Here is a 13,710-nt window from a genome sequence, read left to right on the forward strand (position 1 = left end):
GAGGTACTCAGGAGTCATCATAATAGAGATAATAGTTAAAACCATAAAATAACACAGAAAATGTGAATAGAGCAAAAAGAGCACAGAACAGAGGACAGAATCTCAAAATGCTCTAAATGCTGGAAACACTTTTAAAAAATGTTAGAGGATTCACTCATCTGCTGGTGAGCACTTGAGCTCTTTCCAAATCTTAGCTATTGTAAATTGCACTGCTATGAACATAGGGGTGCGTACATTCTTTCTGATGAGTATTTCTAATTTCTTAGGATATATTCCTAGAAATGGGATCACTAGGTCAAATAGAAGTTCCATTTTTAATTTTTTGAGGAAAATCCCAACTGTTTTCCATAGTGGCTGCACCAGTCTGCATTTCTACCAGCAATGTATGAGGGTTCCCTTTTCTCCACATCCACATCAACATTTGTCATTTGTTGTTTGTTGATGATAGCCATTCTGACATGTGTGAGATGGTACCTCATTGTCGTTTTGATTTGCATCGTTCGGATGATTAGTGACCTTGAGCATGTTTTCATATATCTCTCAGCCTTCTGTATGTCCACTTTGGAGAACTGTCTACTCAGGTCCTTTGCCCATTTTTTAATTGAATTGTTTATCTTCTTTTGTTAAGTTGTATGAGTTTCCTATAAATTTTGAAGGTTAACCCCTTATGTGATGTATCATTGGCAAATTTGTTCCCCCATGCAGTGGGCTCTCTTGTTATTGTGTTGATGGTTTCTTTTGCTATGCAGAAGCTTTTTATTTTGATGTAGTCCCATTTGTGTATTTTCTACATCTATATAATGGAATACTACATAACTATAAAAAAATAAAGAACTCTTACCATTTGTAGCAGCATGGATGAACCTGGAGAGCATTATGCTAAGCGAAATAAGCCAGTCAGAGAAGGTAAGTTTCACATGATCTCATTCATATGTGGAATCTAATGAATAACATAAACTGATGAACAAAAATATGCCCAGAGACATAGAAGCATCGAACAGACTGTCACACCTCAGAGGGAAGGCAGGGGAGGGGAGGGGAGAAAAGAGATCAACCAATGAACTCATATGCACATACGCATAACCTATGGACACAGGAATTAGGGTGGTGAAGGCCTATGGTGAGGAGTGGGCGCAGGATGGGAGAGGTCAATGGGGGGGAAATGGGACATATGTAATACTTTCAACAATAAAGATTTTTTAAAAACGTTAGAGGAAACAGAGAACTTTGGGACATAGGCAAAGAGAGGTCCACAGAAAAGGGAACTAAAAACTAATAAAATGATGTTAGAGGAGCTAAAAGAAAATAAAAGGGAAGGGTCAGCATTCTAAAAGCCACAACTCAAGTAAGCTAAACACTAACAGACTTCAATAGGTTAGTAAATAGAGTATTGCTGATTTTTGTCAGAAAGGTTTTAGGGAAGTGGAGAGATGAGAAGCCATATTTTTGGTGTATAGATCACGGATAGAATGGTGAAGGAAATGAAGATTGAAGGCAGCCAGCCAGTATACTACTCTAATTATCCTACAATGAACATGTAGCAACATTTGTGTAATAATATTACATAATGACTGAAGTAAGTTTCCCTAAAAATAAGATAAATAAATACGAGTGTAGCTAAAGGGGGCTGTGCGGATTCGAAGGTCATCTGTTGTGTCTATCCCGAGGGTTTAGAAAACAATCAAAGAGAAAGAAAAAACTGCTGTAGAGAGATATAATTGTGAGAAAGCAAATAACATTTGACTTTTTGTCTTAAAATATGATATGAGTGTTTCTGTAAGTCTAAGAAGAGATCATGTTTCAATTAGAACTTCGTCTCTAAAAGCACTTAAACTGGGATGCATTTTCCAGTTGAAACAGTAAGGCTAATACTAAATAAAGGCTTACATGTCCATACACATTGGGCCACCCTGTGAGGTAGTCCATTCCTATCTTACAGATGACAAACGGAGCTCTAATTGACCTGTGATGGTTAGAAGGGAGCACGGAGGAGGCTCAGAAATGGTCTGTTGAACCTAATGCTCTCCACTCTTCCCTGTGTTCTATCTTTCATAATACGATGTGAACAGTGTTGAATGAGTCATATAAATTAAGCTTCCTGATTCCAGAATAAGACAGATTTTGAAAAACAAAATTACAATCAATCAATAAAACAATATCTAAAAATGAGATTTTAAAAATCTGCATCTTTCCTCAAAAGGCATAGCAATTTTTTCCTCAAATATAAAAACTGGAAGACATTACTTAGACATATATGTTAAAGAAAACAAAATAAAACAGTGAAACAATGTCTTCTAATAAACTCAAAGTAAAATGTGTTATGGTAATTAAAATATGCATTTAAAAAGTATTTGGAATAAAGCTCCCAGTAGGAATTAGGGACACACAAATTATTTCTGTAAAACAGAGCCTAACACCACGTTTAGTGCCAACATTAGGTATAGTTTCCCTGATTTCATGTTTAAAATTTTAAAATATATTTTTATCTCTTTTTTCTTAAACATAATATATCTAAATAGGATCACAGGATCTGTTTTATATGAGAAACAAACAAACAGACAAACGAAAACATAATTCCATATAAACAGAGAACATTGCTCTTTATTTATTTTTGTATTCTTTTTTTTTTAAAAAAAGTTCTTCCAGAAAACAATTGCTTTAAAGTCTCCTTTGCTACACTTGAAACCACAACTGCCGTAAGTTGCCTGCTGATAAATCAGGTCTAAATATTAGTACATTACAATATCACTGGAACTGTGAACTCAGGGTGAAAATTGCCCTGAATCACTGTTATAATTTCCTGAGATTAAAGTCAAAATTTCCTGTGCTGGGCTGTGTAGGTACTGAGGTGCTGTGGTTGTTGGAGGGGTTAAAATTGGAGCTATCAGTGCATTTATATTAGGGAGGATTCCTAAAAACACCACGGTGGAGTCTGGGTCAATCCCTTACTGTGAATGAGCAGTGACCAATAGAAAGGGGAGAAGAAGATCCAAGACGGCTGAGGTAAGCGGGTTCCGAAGCCCTGTCAAAGTGGAAACAATAGATCAAAAGGTTCATGGTGACTGGTCAGAGTAAGCTTTATTTTTTATCACAGGAGGCTTGTCAGCATGAAATAAAAACAAATTACTTCAGGCAAAGATTTTTTTTTTTTTTTCCTTAACTGAGTTTCAGCAAACTTCAGACCCAGACACAGGACTCAACGGTATATTTCCTGGACAGCAAGGTAAACTATTTTACACTTTTAAAACCTTAAAGTTAAGAATTTGAAGTTCTGATCCATCAGAGGCATGGGTACAACTTCAATAAATGAAACAAATCCCTATTCTGAAGGAAAAAGACGATTTCAGTGTCTCTGCTGGAAGATGACCAGGGCAGCACTCTGCAACTGTAAGAACTTTGACAGCTTGTGGAAGCAGCTCTGCACTTGTCATTTCCCTCAATTTAGCAGCAAAATGGAAAGTTTAGCATTTCACAAGAGATGCTGGTTTGATTTATCTTTTTTTTTTAAGGAATCAGTAAAATTTATTCAGTCCTTATTATCAAGCAGTTGAACTAAATGTATATTGGTCGAATGTTACTGGTACATATATGTATTTTTTCCTGTTAAAATATTTTATTGTGCCTATAATCTTGTTTATATACTATGGGAAGGGTTCGTGTTTTTTAGATGATTCATATATCAGTAAGTGTTAACCTATTCTTTGTTAGTGGCCATACTGAAAATTGGGAGCCCTCCCTGCATCCTAAACATGTTCTTGGTTTTGTTTTGTTTCTTATCAACATAAAAATGCCATAATTAAATACATTATTTACCTCATTGTGATATGGAGTTCATAATTCAAATTTCTTGGATGAACAACTTAATTCTGTACTTATATTAGAAGTCTCTCCCCGAAACCCCAAAATAAAACTTACCTGAGAAGTTGAGCAACAGAGTAAAAGATTAATCACACACTTTTCTTCAGATCTTAAAACGTTCCTCAAAACAAACTGCTAAAACGTTCTCTGATTGCTCTTTCTTTGGTTCAAGGCCCAGAGCCTGGGAAATCTCAACCAGATGTTCTGCTCATTTAGAAATAAAAGTAAAAGCATATGCCTACTTACTAGGAATAACACAGTCTCTCAATGTGAATTATTTAAAGGTCACTTTTTTGTACTATTTTACTCAACTCCAGATTTCAGTTAACTTCCTTGCATTAAGTAGCTTGAAGTCGAAAGCACTTATAGCTCCTAAAATTTGTTTTTCAGTTTTCAGTTTTCATTGTGATTAGGTTAAGACCAGAAAGTTACAAGTTGGTGAGTCAGTTTTAGTGTTTGCAAAATGCTTTGCATATAGTGCCTCCTAAATAAGTGGGTATAAATTACTCTCTATGTCTAAAATGTTGGTAACGTGTTTACTTTCTGCTCAAAGAAATAATGTTTACTGATCATTTTCGTGCACACAATTCTCTCTTTAGAGACGTTCAGTATCTAACAGTTGTATCCTTTACTACAGGTACTATAATGGCAACCACAGTCTGTCTCCTCATCTGGGTGGTATTCATAACAGATTCTGTATGGACTCGAACTGTGAGACAGGTCTATGAGGTCCATGATCCAGAGGATTTTAATGAGCAAGACTTCGATTGTCCCAGGGAATGTTTCTGTCCCCCTAGTTTTCCTACTGCTTTATACTGCGAAAATCGTGGTCTCAAAGAAATCCCTGCTATTCCTTCAAGGATCTGGTATCTCTATCTTGAAAACAACCTGATAGAAACCATTCCTGAGAAGCCATTTGAGAATGCCACCCAGCTGAGATGGATCAATCTAAACAAGAACAAAATAACCAACGGTGGAATTGAAAGAGGCGCCCTGAGCCAACTAAAGAAGCTGCTTTTCTTATTTCTGGAAGATAATGAGCTAGAGGAGGTTCCTTCTCCATTGCCAAGAAGCTTAGAGCAATTACAATTAGCCAGAAACAAGGTGTCTAGAATTCCTCAAGGGACCTTTAGCAATCTGGAGAACCTGACCCTTCTTGACCTGCAGCACAATAAACTATTAGACAATGCCTTTCAAAGAGACACCTTTAAGGGACTTAAGAACCTCATGCAGCTAAATATGGCCAAGAATGCCCTGAGGAATATGCCACCAAGATTACCAGCCAACACAATGCAACTGTTTTTAGACAACAATTCCATTGAGGGAATACCAGAAAATTATTTTAATGTGATTCCTAAAGTGGCCTTCTTGAGACTAAACCACAACAAGTTATCAGATTCAGGTCTCCCTTCCAGTGGCTTTGATGTGTCATCCATTCTAGATCTCCAACTCTCTCACAATCGACTCACAAAGGTCCCCCGAATCAATGCTCATCTGCAGCACCTGCACCTGGACCATAACAAAATTAGAAGTAAGTAGCCCTCAGGGTGTGTCTCTGACTGAAATGTTCATGGTCATTAAATGTATTCCATATATTCTTTAAGAATAGCAATGTGTTGGTTTTCTTTTCCAGCTAATCTGCCCTTAGATTTTTCAAAGTGTATTTTTAATTTTTAAAGTGTATTTACTTTTATCTCTTAACAGATGGTTTCAATGAACCAAAACGTTTCAATCTTCAAATTGCAGATTGAAAAGTGGACTTCAGTGATCCACAGGGGGCTGTTATCTGTTGGAAGAACTAAATGCCTCCATCTTCTTTACTCCAAGGAGATTCTGTTTTTTTCTGCCTCACTGAATAGACTTATTTAAGAAAGTGTCCCAGGCACAAACAACCTCATGAAGAGTAGCAGAAGGAACATGACTTATAGGTTATCAGGAAGGTGCCTTTGTCCTAAAAACTCCAGGGCAGCTGATGCCTGCTGCCCTCGTTAGAGTCTCTGCTTTAGATCAGTGGGTTTCTCAAACTTTAATGTGCACAGGCCTGTAGCTCTACCTCAGAGTTTCTGATTGAGTACGTCTAGATGGGACCAGAGACTTTTCATCTCTAATAAGTTCCCAGGTGATGCTGAGACTGCTGCATCACCTGGGAACCATGTGTTGGGGACCAATGCTATAGTTTTAAGGCTGTGCTCAATGTAAACGAAAGCAAATGTCCCTGGACTTTGGCAACTCCTTAGAACTAATGGCAATCTCCAAGGTACAATACCCTCTCCTTTCCTGAAAATAGTTTTGGATAAGGGAGAGCGAGGTGAGTGCCAAGTGTCGTGGAGGCAGAGGTGCCATCAAGGAAAGAAGTGGTTGTAGAAGGAAGAGGCTAGAGGCATTGAAGGCAAACTTGGCACTTGCACAGTTATGCCTGAGATCAGGCTGGCTGTGGGGCAGAAGCGGACAGTGTCTTCCTGCAGCCACAGGGCCATTGGTATCAGCCAGGCACCTATCCGTGCATCCTCAATCCCAGCACAAGCCCTCTGGGAAGGCAATCATGAGGAGACTTCTGAACAATCTTAGCAAATACATGCCTAAAGTGAGAATCGGTCACATGGTTTCTAGAAAAATAACACAGATAATTGTCAGAAAGTTATGCTGCCTGCTTATTACAATCTAAGATTTTCTTAAAGCATATAATCATATAAACATCCCATTTGTAAGAATAAAACATTTTCTACCCGGTACTACTCAGTAATTCAAGATCTGTCTGTTTTTTCTAATAGCATACATGAGCTTAAAAATCCAGGAAGTAATAAGCAGGTTGCTGCCACAACAGTTACTTTTCCATGGTGATGAGACATGTTGTTTAATCCTGTAGTCAAAAGCAAAAGATGCAACAAAAATGTTAGTTGGATCTGTTTCACTGAACCTGATAGTGCAACAGCCAATGTTGACCTAAATATGTGCATTTTTTTCCTGATGAGAATTCTGTACTTCTACAGGTGCATTCTTTATCTGACAACAAAAGCCTCATAAATATTGGCTGTGGGAAGTTACTTTAAAGTGATTTCATATAAGTCCCTTTTTGTGAATTAGGGATTCCCCTGAGAATTTGAGGATGAGGGTGTTTAGTAGTGAGGTAGCAATGTGCCAGCACTTACATCATTATACAAAGTGACAAACGAAGGAAAGGACTCTGCAGTTCCTTCATTAACATGTTAGAGAGCTTTTACAAAGTGTTTTCTCATGTCTTCCTATTTTTCAATTGTTCTCATACCTTAGCAGGCCTCAGAGTCACCCGGAGGGCTAGTGTCTGACTCAAGACATCTGAGGTGGGGACTGATCATTTAGTTCTCAGGCAAGTACTGATACTGCAGGTCCAGGGACCCCACTTTGAGAACCACAAATTATCCTTAAAAGAGCCTTGCAGGCTATTATTAGAAATTTATAACAAAAGAGAAGCTGAGGAGCTCAACTAGGGGAAGATATTTGCTAAAAACAAAGAGTAAATATAATAGCAGGAACCTGAGCCCAGGACTTCTCATTTTAAATATTTTTTTTCTGCACTCATGCAGTATAATCACAGCACATTTTTTTTTAAATTCTGAGAATATAAAACTTTAGAAAAAATTTTATCAATAATTTTAATAGCAACAACATCAACAAAGAGCAACTGTTTTATTTGCTTCTTAATGTAGATATAAAGCATGGCCATTTTAATACTCCAAGAAAATAAATTTAAAATGAGTTTTTCCCTGGATATAATTATTGGCTCACCATTATATCACACTGTGTTATAACAATTGTTAAAGTACTTAGTTCTTCTGGCCACATAATCTACTATAGTTGCTAATAAAGTTATTTCCAAGAAATGCACCTTTTATATGAAGAATTCTCAGAATTTTCAAGGCAGTGAACTTGTCTTATGCAAAATAATGGCAACACTTATTTCTTCTGAACTCTTTACAGGACTTTAAATTTGGCAAAATGTTACGTTACTTCTAGGTGGCCTCTCAGAAACACCATAATTAATTTATAAAATATAACTAAATTTAGAACACGCATTTCTTATGTTCCATTTATTCACACATGCATTGGTTATGAGCACGGGGTAATAAGGATGAGGAGAGAGTACATAGAAGGACACGATCTCTCCAGTAGGCAAGGGACACTGTGCAGTAGGAAAAGGACTAGGCTGGGGTCCAGCTCGAACCTCACTTGCTGAAATACCTGGTGTGCATTACCTGACCTGTCTCAACCACTATTCCCACAAGACCCAGGTGGGGAGAATAACATTACCTGATAAAGGCTGTGTGGTAATAGTATGATAATGTATGTGGAAAAAAAATAACTTTATAAACATAAGACTGTCATACAAATATGAGTCATTTTTAGTTCAGTTCACAAAATAGCATAAGATCATAGCAGAGCAACCTCACTGTAAGCATAAGATCCTTCAATACAATATAAATACCTAGGTGCCAACACAACACAAAGAAGGGGCCCTTGCCCAAGCTAGGTGGGTCTCATCTTCTAAGGAAGAATTTTTGATCCAAGTAGTTTCAAAATGGGATTTAAATTCAGTATAGGGATTCATGATTGAGATCGGCTACTATACTTCTCCAAATTCTGCTAGTTTAGCAGGGCTTCTCTCCTAAATCTCCTATATCTCAGTATAATCATTGATGCCAAGGGCTCTGACCCAAGGCAGGTGCACAGTTTTCTCACATCCTAACCATCTGAAAAGGCTGATGGGATATTTCCTGGCTTGAATTCTTTGTCATTTAATTCTTGGCAAATGTTTACATTCCGATTAAATACACTTAAGTATAAAGATTGAAGTTATTTTTACGTGTGACATATATACACATGTATTAATTGTACTTAAAAAAAACTTGTCGTTATATGCCATTGCTTTGAAATTTGGCATTTTTAAGGTAACTTTCAAGCACTTTAATAGACTGATTTTCCACCTATGCATGCATCCATCCATCCACCCATGCACCTACCTATTCTTTCCATACCAACTCTGAACTGTTGTCTCTAATAACCTAAATCTTACCTGTCTCAGCCTGTAGTAATCTAAGCATGCCTTATCTCACCTTGTTTTCATTGCAGCTTTTAACAATGTGTCCTTTCTAGCACTCCATACGACATATAGCAGAACATGGAGTCATATGACTATACATATGCTGCCCATTTTTTCAGTAACAATTTTATAAAACAGATATGCATAACCCCCAACTTACAAAAAATTGTTTGTACCTCTGTCACTTTCTAGATCATAAGACTGGCCTCAAAGTCTGTTGTAATAGTTTCTTTGTCCTCCTTTCCCCAGTCTCTTGTGTTCCAATTCATTCATTCATGCTCTCTCTGTCTGCCTAGATGTGAACGTCTCTGTAATATGTCCTGCCACTTCCACACTGCCTGCAGACCAAGATTCCTTCAGATACGGACCTCATCTGAGCTACCTTCGTCTGGATGGAAATGAAATCAAACCACCAGTCCCAATGGATTTAATGAATTGTTTCAGGCTCCTTCAGACTCTCATTATTTAAACACATGTTCATCAATCTAAAATGGATTTAATACACTAATATTTCCGACACAATATTTGGATAACATTCATAGGTTTAAAACAAAAATCACATTTCCAATTGCTCTAGGCTGCCATTTTCACCTGTGCAGTTTAGTTTTTCTATTCAAAGAGGCTTCTTTCACAGTAGAATAGGCTACTTGTTTTATAAGAGAGAGAAAGGGAGTGAGAGGGAGAGAGAAAAAACATCCATATCAGAAAGAAACACCCATCAGTTGCCTCCTATACATGCCCCAACCAAGGATCAAATCTGCAACCTGGATATGTGCCCTGACTGGGAATCGGACCCACAACCTTTTGGTGGATGGGAGGATCTCCAGACAACTGAGCCATGTGGCCAGGGCCAGCCTACAATGTTTAAGTAAATAAAACAGACACAGAGTTAAGTAATTAACTCAAAGATAATATTTTTGGTCTCTTTCACAGTTTATTAATACCAAATGCAATTGTATTGTTGTGCCATAGAAAGAACATATTTGTTTGCATATGTTCAAATTTGCTTATGCAGATACTATATTTACAGTAGAAGTATAGTAACCTAATAGGAGGTAGGACGATCTGTAGAAAATTAAAAAAAAAAATGAGACCTTTTTAATCATAATTATAAATAAATAATTAAATTCAGATAGCTAAGTAGCTTTTGTAGGTTGAAGTTTAGTATTTAGCCCAAAAATAGGTATGGAATATATCAAGTACTTCATGAGAGAGTTTTAGTCATTTAATACCAAATGTCAGAGCAACAGCCATTTTTAGTTTACTACTATTTTCTATAGCTGCTGTTCCTATAGTACAATGTACTCCAGCATTTAAACTCCTACATTTTTTACACTTATTATAACACATTTCTGACAGAATCTTATTTTAACATTTGAAATCCACTTGAATTGCAGTGTTCAGCTCATATATTTGTCAGTATTTTCTTGGATTTTTAAAATAAAAAGAGTGAATGCTTTCTAACAAAATGGAACTATTTATTTCAGATTTATTTCAGGCACATTACTCACAAGTTTTATTAAAAACACATTTTAATAGAAAGTGTTATGGTGACAACTGTTTCCATTTTTCTAGCATGAGTGTATGCACATATATTTCCCACTTTGTTTTTTTCTTTCTTCTAATAAACATGAGAAAAAATTCATACTTTAAGTACCTGATGTAATACAGCTGTTTTTCATGAGTTAAACAATTAATCCAGGATTTTGTTAAGTAACAAAGTACAGTTTCTTTTAGACTTCTGATTTTGTAAGACATATGTTATAAACAATAAATATTACATAAAGATTAATATGTGCCTTTATACAATAGTATTCTGAAAAATCCTATAAAATTTTATATATATATATCCCTAGATAAAGATATATATATATATATATATATATATATATATATATATATATTTGTGAAACACAAGATTTAAGAAAGCTCAACATATTGCTTTACTCCAAAGCTTCTCAGAAGCATAATATGTTATTCTGTAATGTGACTTTCCAAGGAGAGAATATAAAGTGCAATATTTCCTTCTTATTTTGACACCAGAACTTATTTGGGGATGGGAGGGAAGAACCAACTAACACACTTTGAACATAGTTTTTAAAATATAAGAAATGTAGTTAATTGACATTAAGAAAAATATTACTTTTTAAAAAGACTTCAAAACACATAAATAAAATTATATCATATACAATTATGACATAAAATATAGGTAATCAGGTATCATTAGGCTGGGAAAGAAGAATATGTTGAGAGAAATATAATAACTTTAAATATTTGAAAACTTGCCATGTGAAAAGGGGATAGAACATATTCCAGGAAGCTCCAAAATGAAGAGGAGAGCATATGGGTAAAATTTAGTATGAACCATATTTTAGCTCTAGCCAAGAAAGAATTTCCTAATAGTTGTTAAGAGTCACTCAGCAAAAAAAGCAACTTTTCTTGAGGTAGAATTACCCACCACTGGAACAAGGAATGAGTGATGATTCAAGAGAAAGAATATAGAAATGATTTTTGACCTATAAGCAAAGTTGTAAGAGATTCCTCTTAGGCCTTTTAAATTCTAAGAATTCTATTTCTTCCTTCCTTCCTTCTTTCCTCCCTCCCTTCCTTTCTTCTTACCTTTTTTCCTTTATTTCACAAAATACATTTTGAGCACCACATATGTACCAGACTATATTATACCCAGGAGATATAGTAGTGCATGAGGTTTATGCTATACTTAGTGGATAAGACACAAATTAACTGAATAATCACAAATCGTGATAACAGTGATGCATGGTGCAAAATAATTAATAATAGTGATTTAATATTTGCATAATGGTTATATGGCAAAGGCCTTCTATCGAGAATATACAATGACCTCAAAATTCTACAGTAAGACAATCTACTTAGAAAATGAGAAAAAAAAATGTGAATAGACATTTCACTGAGCAGATACAGATGCAGTAAGATGTTACACATTGTTAGACATTAGAGACATGCAGATTATAATCACAATGATATGTCACTACATACCTATCAGAATGGCTAAAATAAAACACAGGCACATCACCAAGTGCTGGTCAGGATGTGGAAGAAACACACTTATTCATTGCTGGTAGGAATGTAAAATGGTTCAGCCACTTTAAAAAACCATTTAGCACTTTCTTCTAAAACTAAACACGCAACCTCCATGTGACCTGGCAATTTCATTCTTGGACATTTGTCCCAAAGGATAAAAGGAAAGTATGTTCAGACAAAAAATTGTACATGAAGTGTTCAGAGCATCTTTATCTATAAACACACAGAAAACCGGGGACAACCAAAATGTGTTCCTACAGGTGACTGGTTGAACACACAGGCACATCCACAGTGGAGGACTTCACAGCAGGGAAAAGGAATGAAGGATGGATAAATACAAGGCTTCATTCAGTGCATCGTAAGGGAACTATGTTGTGTGGAAAAGCCCACAGTGATTCTATTTACATAATGTCCTTGAAATAAAATTACAGACATCAGGGACAGCTTCATGATTGCCACGGGTTAAAGATGGGCCTGGAGGTATAGATGGCTATAAGGGCAGAGCCTGTGGAGATGGAGCAATTGTGTCTTGATTATGGTGGTCACATAGATCTGCACAAAAGTGAACAGAAGTATATACACATGCACATGTAAGTGCATGTGAATCTGGTGAAAAAGGACTAAACTCTGTGAATTGCCCCAAAGTCAATCTCTCAGTTGTGACTCTATAATTTAATTTAAAATAAAAGCTAAAAACACTTTGAGAAACTTGAACAATAGACATCAGATGTGGGATTGTGAGGCAGATGGTCTGGAATGGGGTGAGAAAATCCAATTGGGATTCTACTAATACAGGGGGAGATATCAACAATAGATTCAAGGTGTTCTTCCTTTTTTTCCCAACAGTTTAATGAAGCAAATCCAAGATATACCATGAATGGTTAATAAGTCTCAGTGTAGCCCTATCTGTCTTATAATTAGTGACAGACACCTAAAGCCAGACTCAGAAAAGAATGGTCTTAGGTAAAGAATATATAACTGGAAAACTAATAAAAGGGGAAAGTAGAGTGACAAAGAATATTATTAAGCTAAAAAGAAAACAAGAAGAAAAAGTCAGAAAAAAAAAGACAAGTAAAAAGCATAAAATGAAATAGTACATTTGGAGCCACATATATTGGTAATTGCTTGGTACAAAAGTTAGGGTCTTGTGCTCTAGAGAGAAAAGTTTGAGTTTCCAATCCAGCCTGTGTATTTCCTAACTTTGATCTTAACATTTCTAAGCATGGGATCCTCATCTGCAAAAGAGGGAACAACCCAACTCTCTTACCCAGTTGCTATGAGGATAGGAGAAAGAACAGATGGATCCTGGCCAGGTAGCTCAGTTGGTTAGAGCATCGTCTGGATAGCCAAGGTTGTGGGTTCAATCTTTGGTTAAGTCACATACAAGTAGCAACCAATGAATGCCTACATAAGTGAAACAACAAATCTCTCTCTCTCTCTCTCAGATTAATAATAAAAAAGAACAGATATGTAGTTCATAGTTCACATCGCTTGACACATAGAAAGTACCCAATAATTGGTAGGTAAGAATTTTATTATTAGGAGGGACTCCAATACACATAATCGCACAAAATTTCTCTATACCAGACCATATTTTAAATAAGAAACTGAGAAAAATATTTTGGTGCAAGAGAAGAGTAAATAGGCAAGAGAATTTGAGAGTGACAGAATGGGGCCAGTAAACCATGACTCAAAATTGGATAATGAAAAAAACA

The 13,710-nt window shown here is 36.1% G+C and overlaps 1 protein-coding gene across 1 annotated transcript; it reads left to right on the forward strand.

Annotated features, from left to right (window-relative positions):
• The first annotated feature begins 2,970 nt into the window (after positions 1-2,970).
• Positions 2,971-9,404, forward strand: KERA (keratocan). Its single transcript, XM_028148562.2, has 3 exons — positions 2,971-3,003; positions 4,496-5,389; positions 9,232-9,404. Exons 2-3 carry the CDS (start codon positions 4,504-4,506, stop codon positions 9,402-9,404), a joined length of 1,059 nt encoding a protein of 352 aa, XP_028004363.2. The 5' UTR covers positions 2,971-3,003; positions 4,496-4,503.
• Positions 9,405-13,710: the final 4,306 nt, after the last annotated feature.

The sequence above is a fragment of the Eptesicus fuscus genome, chromosome 7 (genome assembly GCF_027574615.1).
Source record: "Eptesicus fuscus isolate TK198812 chromosome 7, DD_ASM_mEF_20220401, whole genome shotgun sequence".
Lineage (NCBI taxonomy): Eukaryota > Metazoa > Chordata > Mammalia > Chiroptera > Vespertilionidae > Eptesicus > Eptesicus fuscus.

What these genes read in the sequence shown, in the direction of transcription:
- KERA (XM_028148562.2), top strand. Translation starts at nt 4,504, where the DNA reads ATGGCAACCACAGTCTGTCTCCTCATCTGGGTGGTATTCATAACAGAT. An exon ending in GGACCATAACAAAATTAGAA is followed by an intron (nt 5,390 to 9,231) that starts GTAAGTAGCCCT and finishes CTGTCTGCCTAG; the next exon opens with ATGTGAACGTCTCTGTAATA.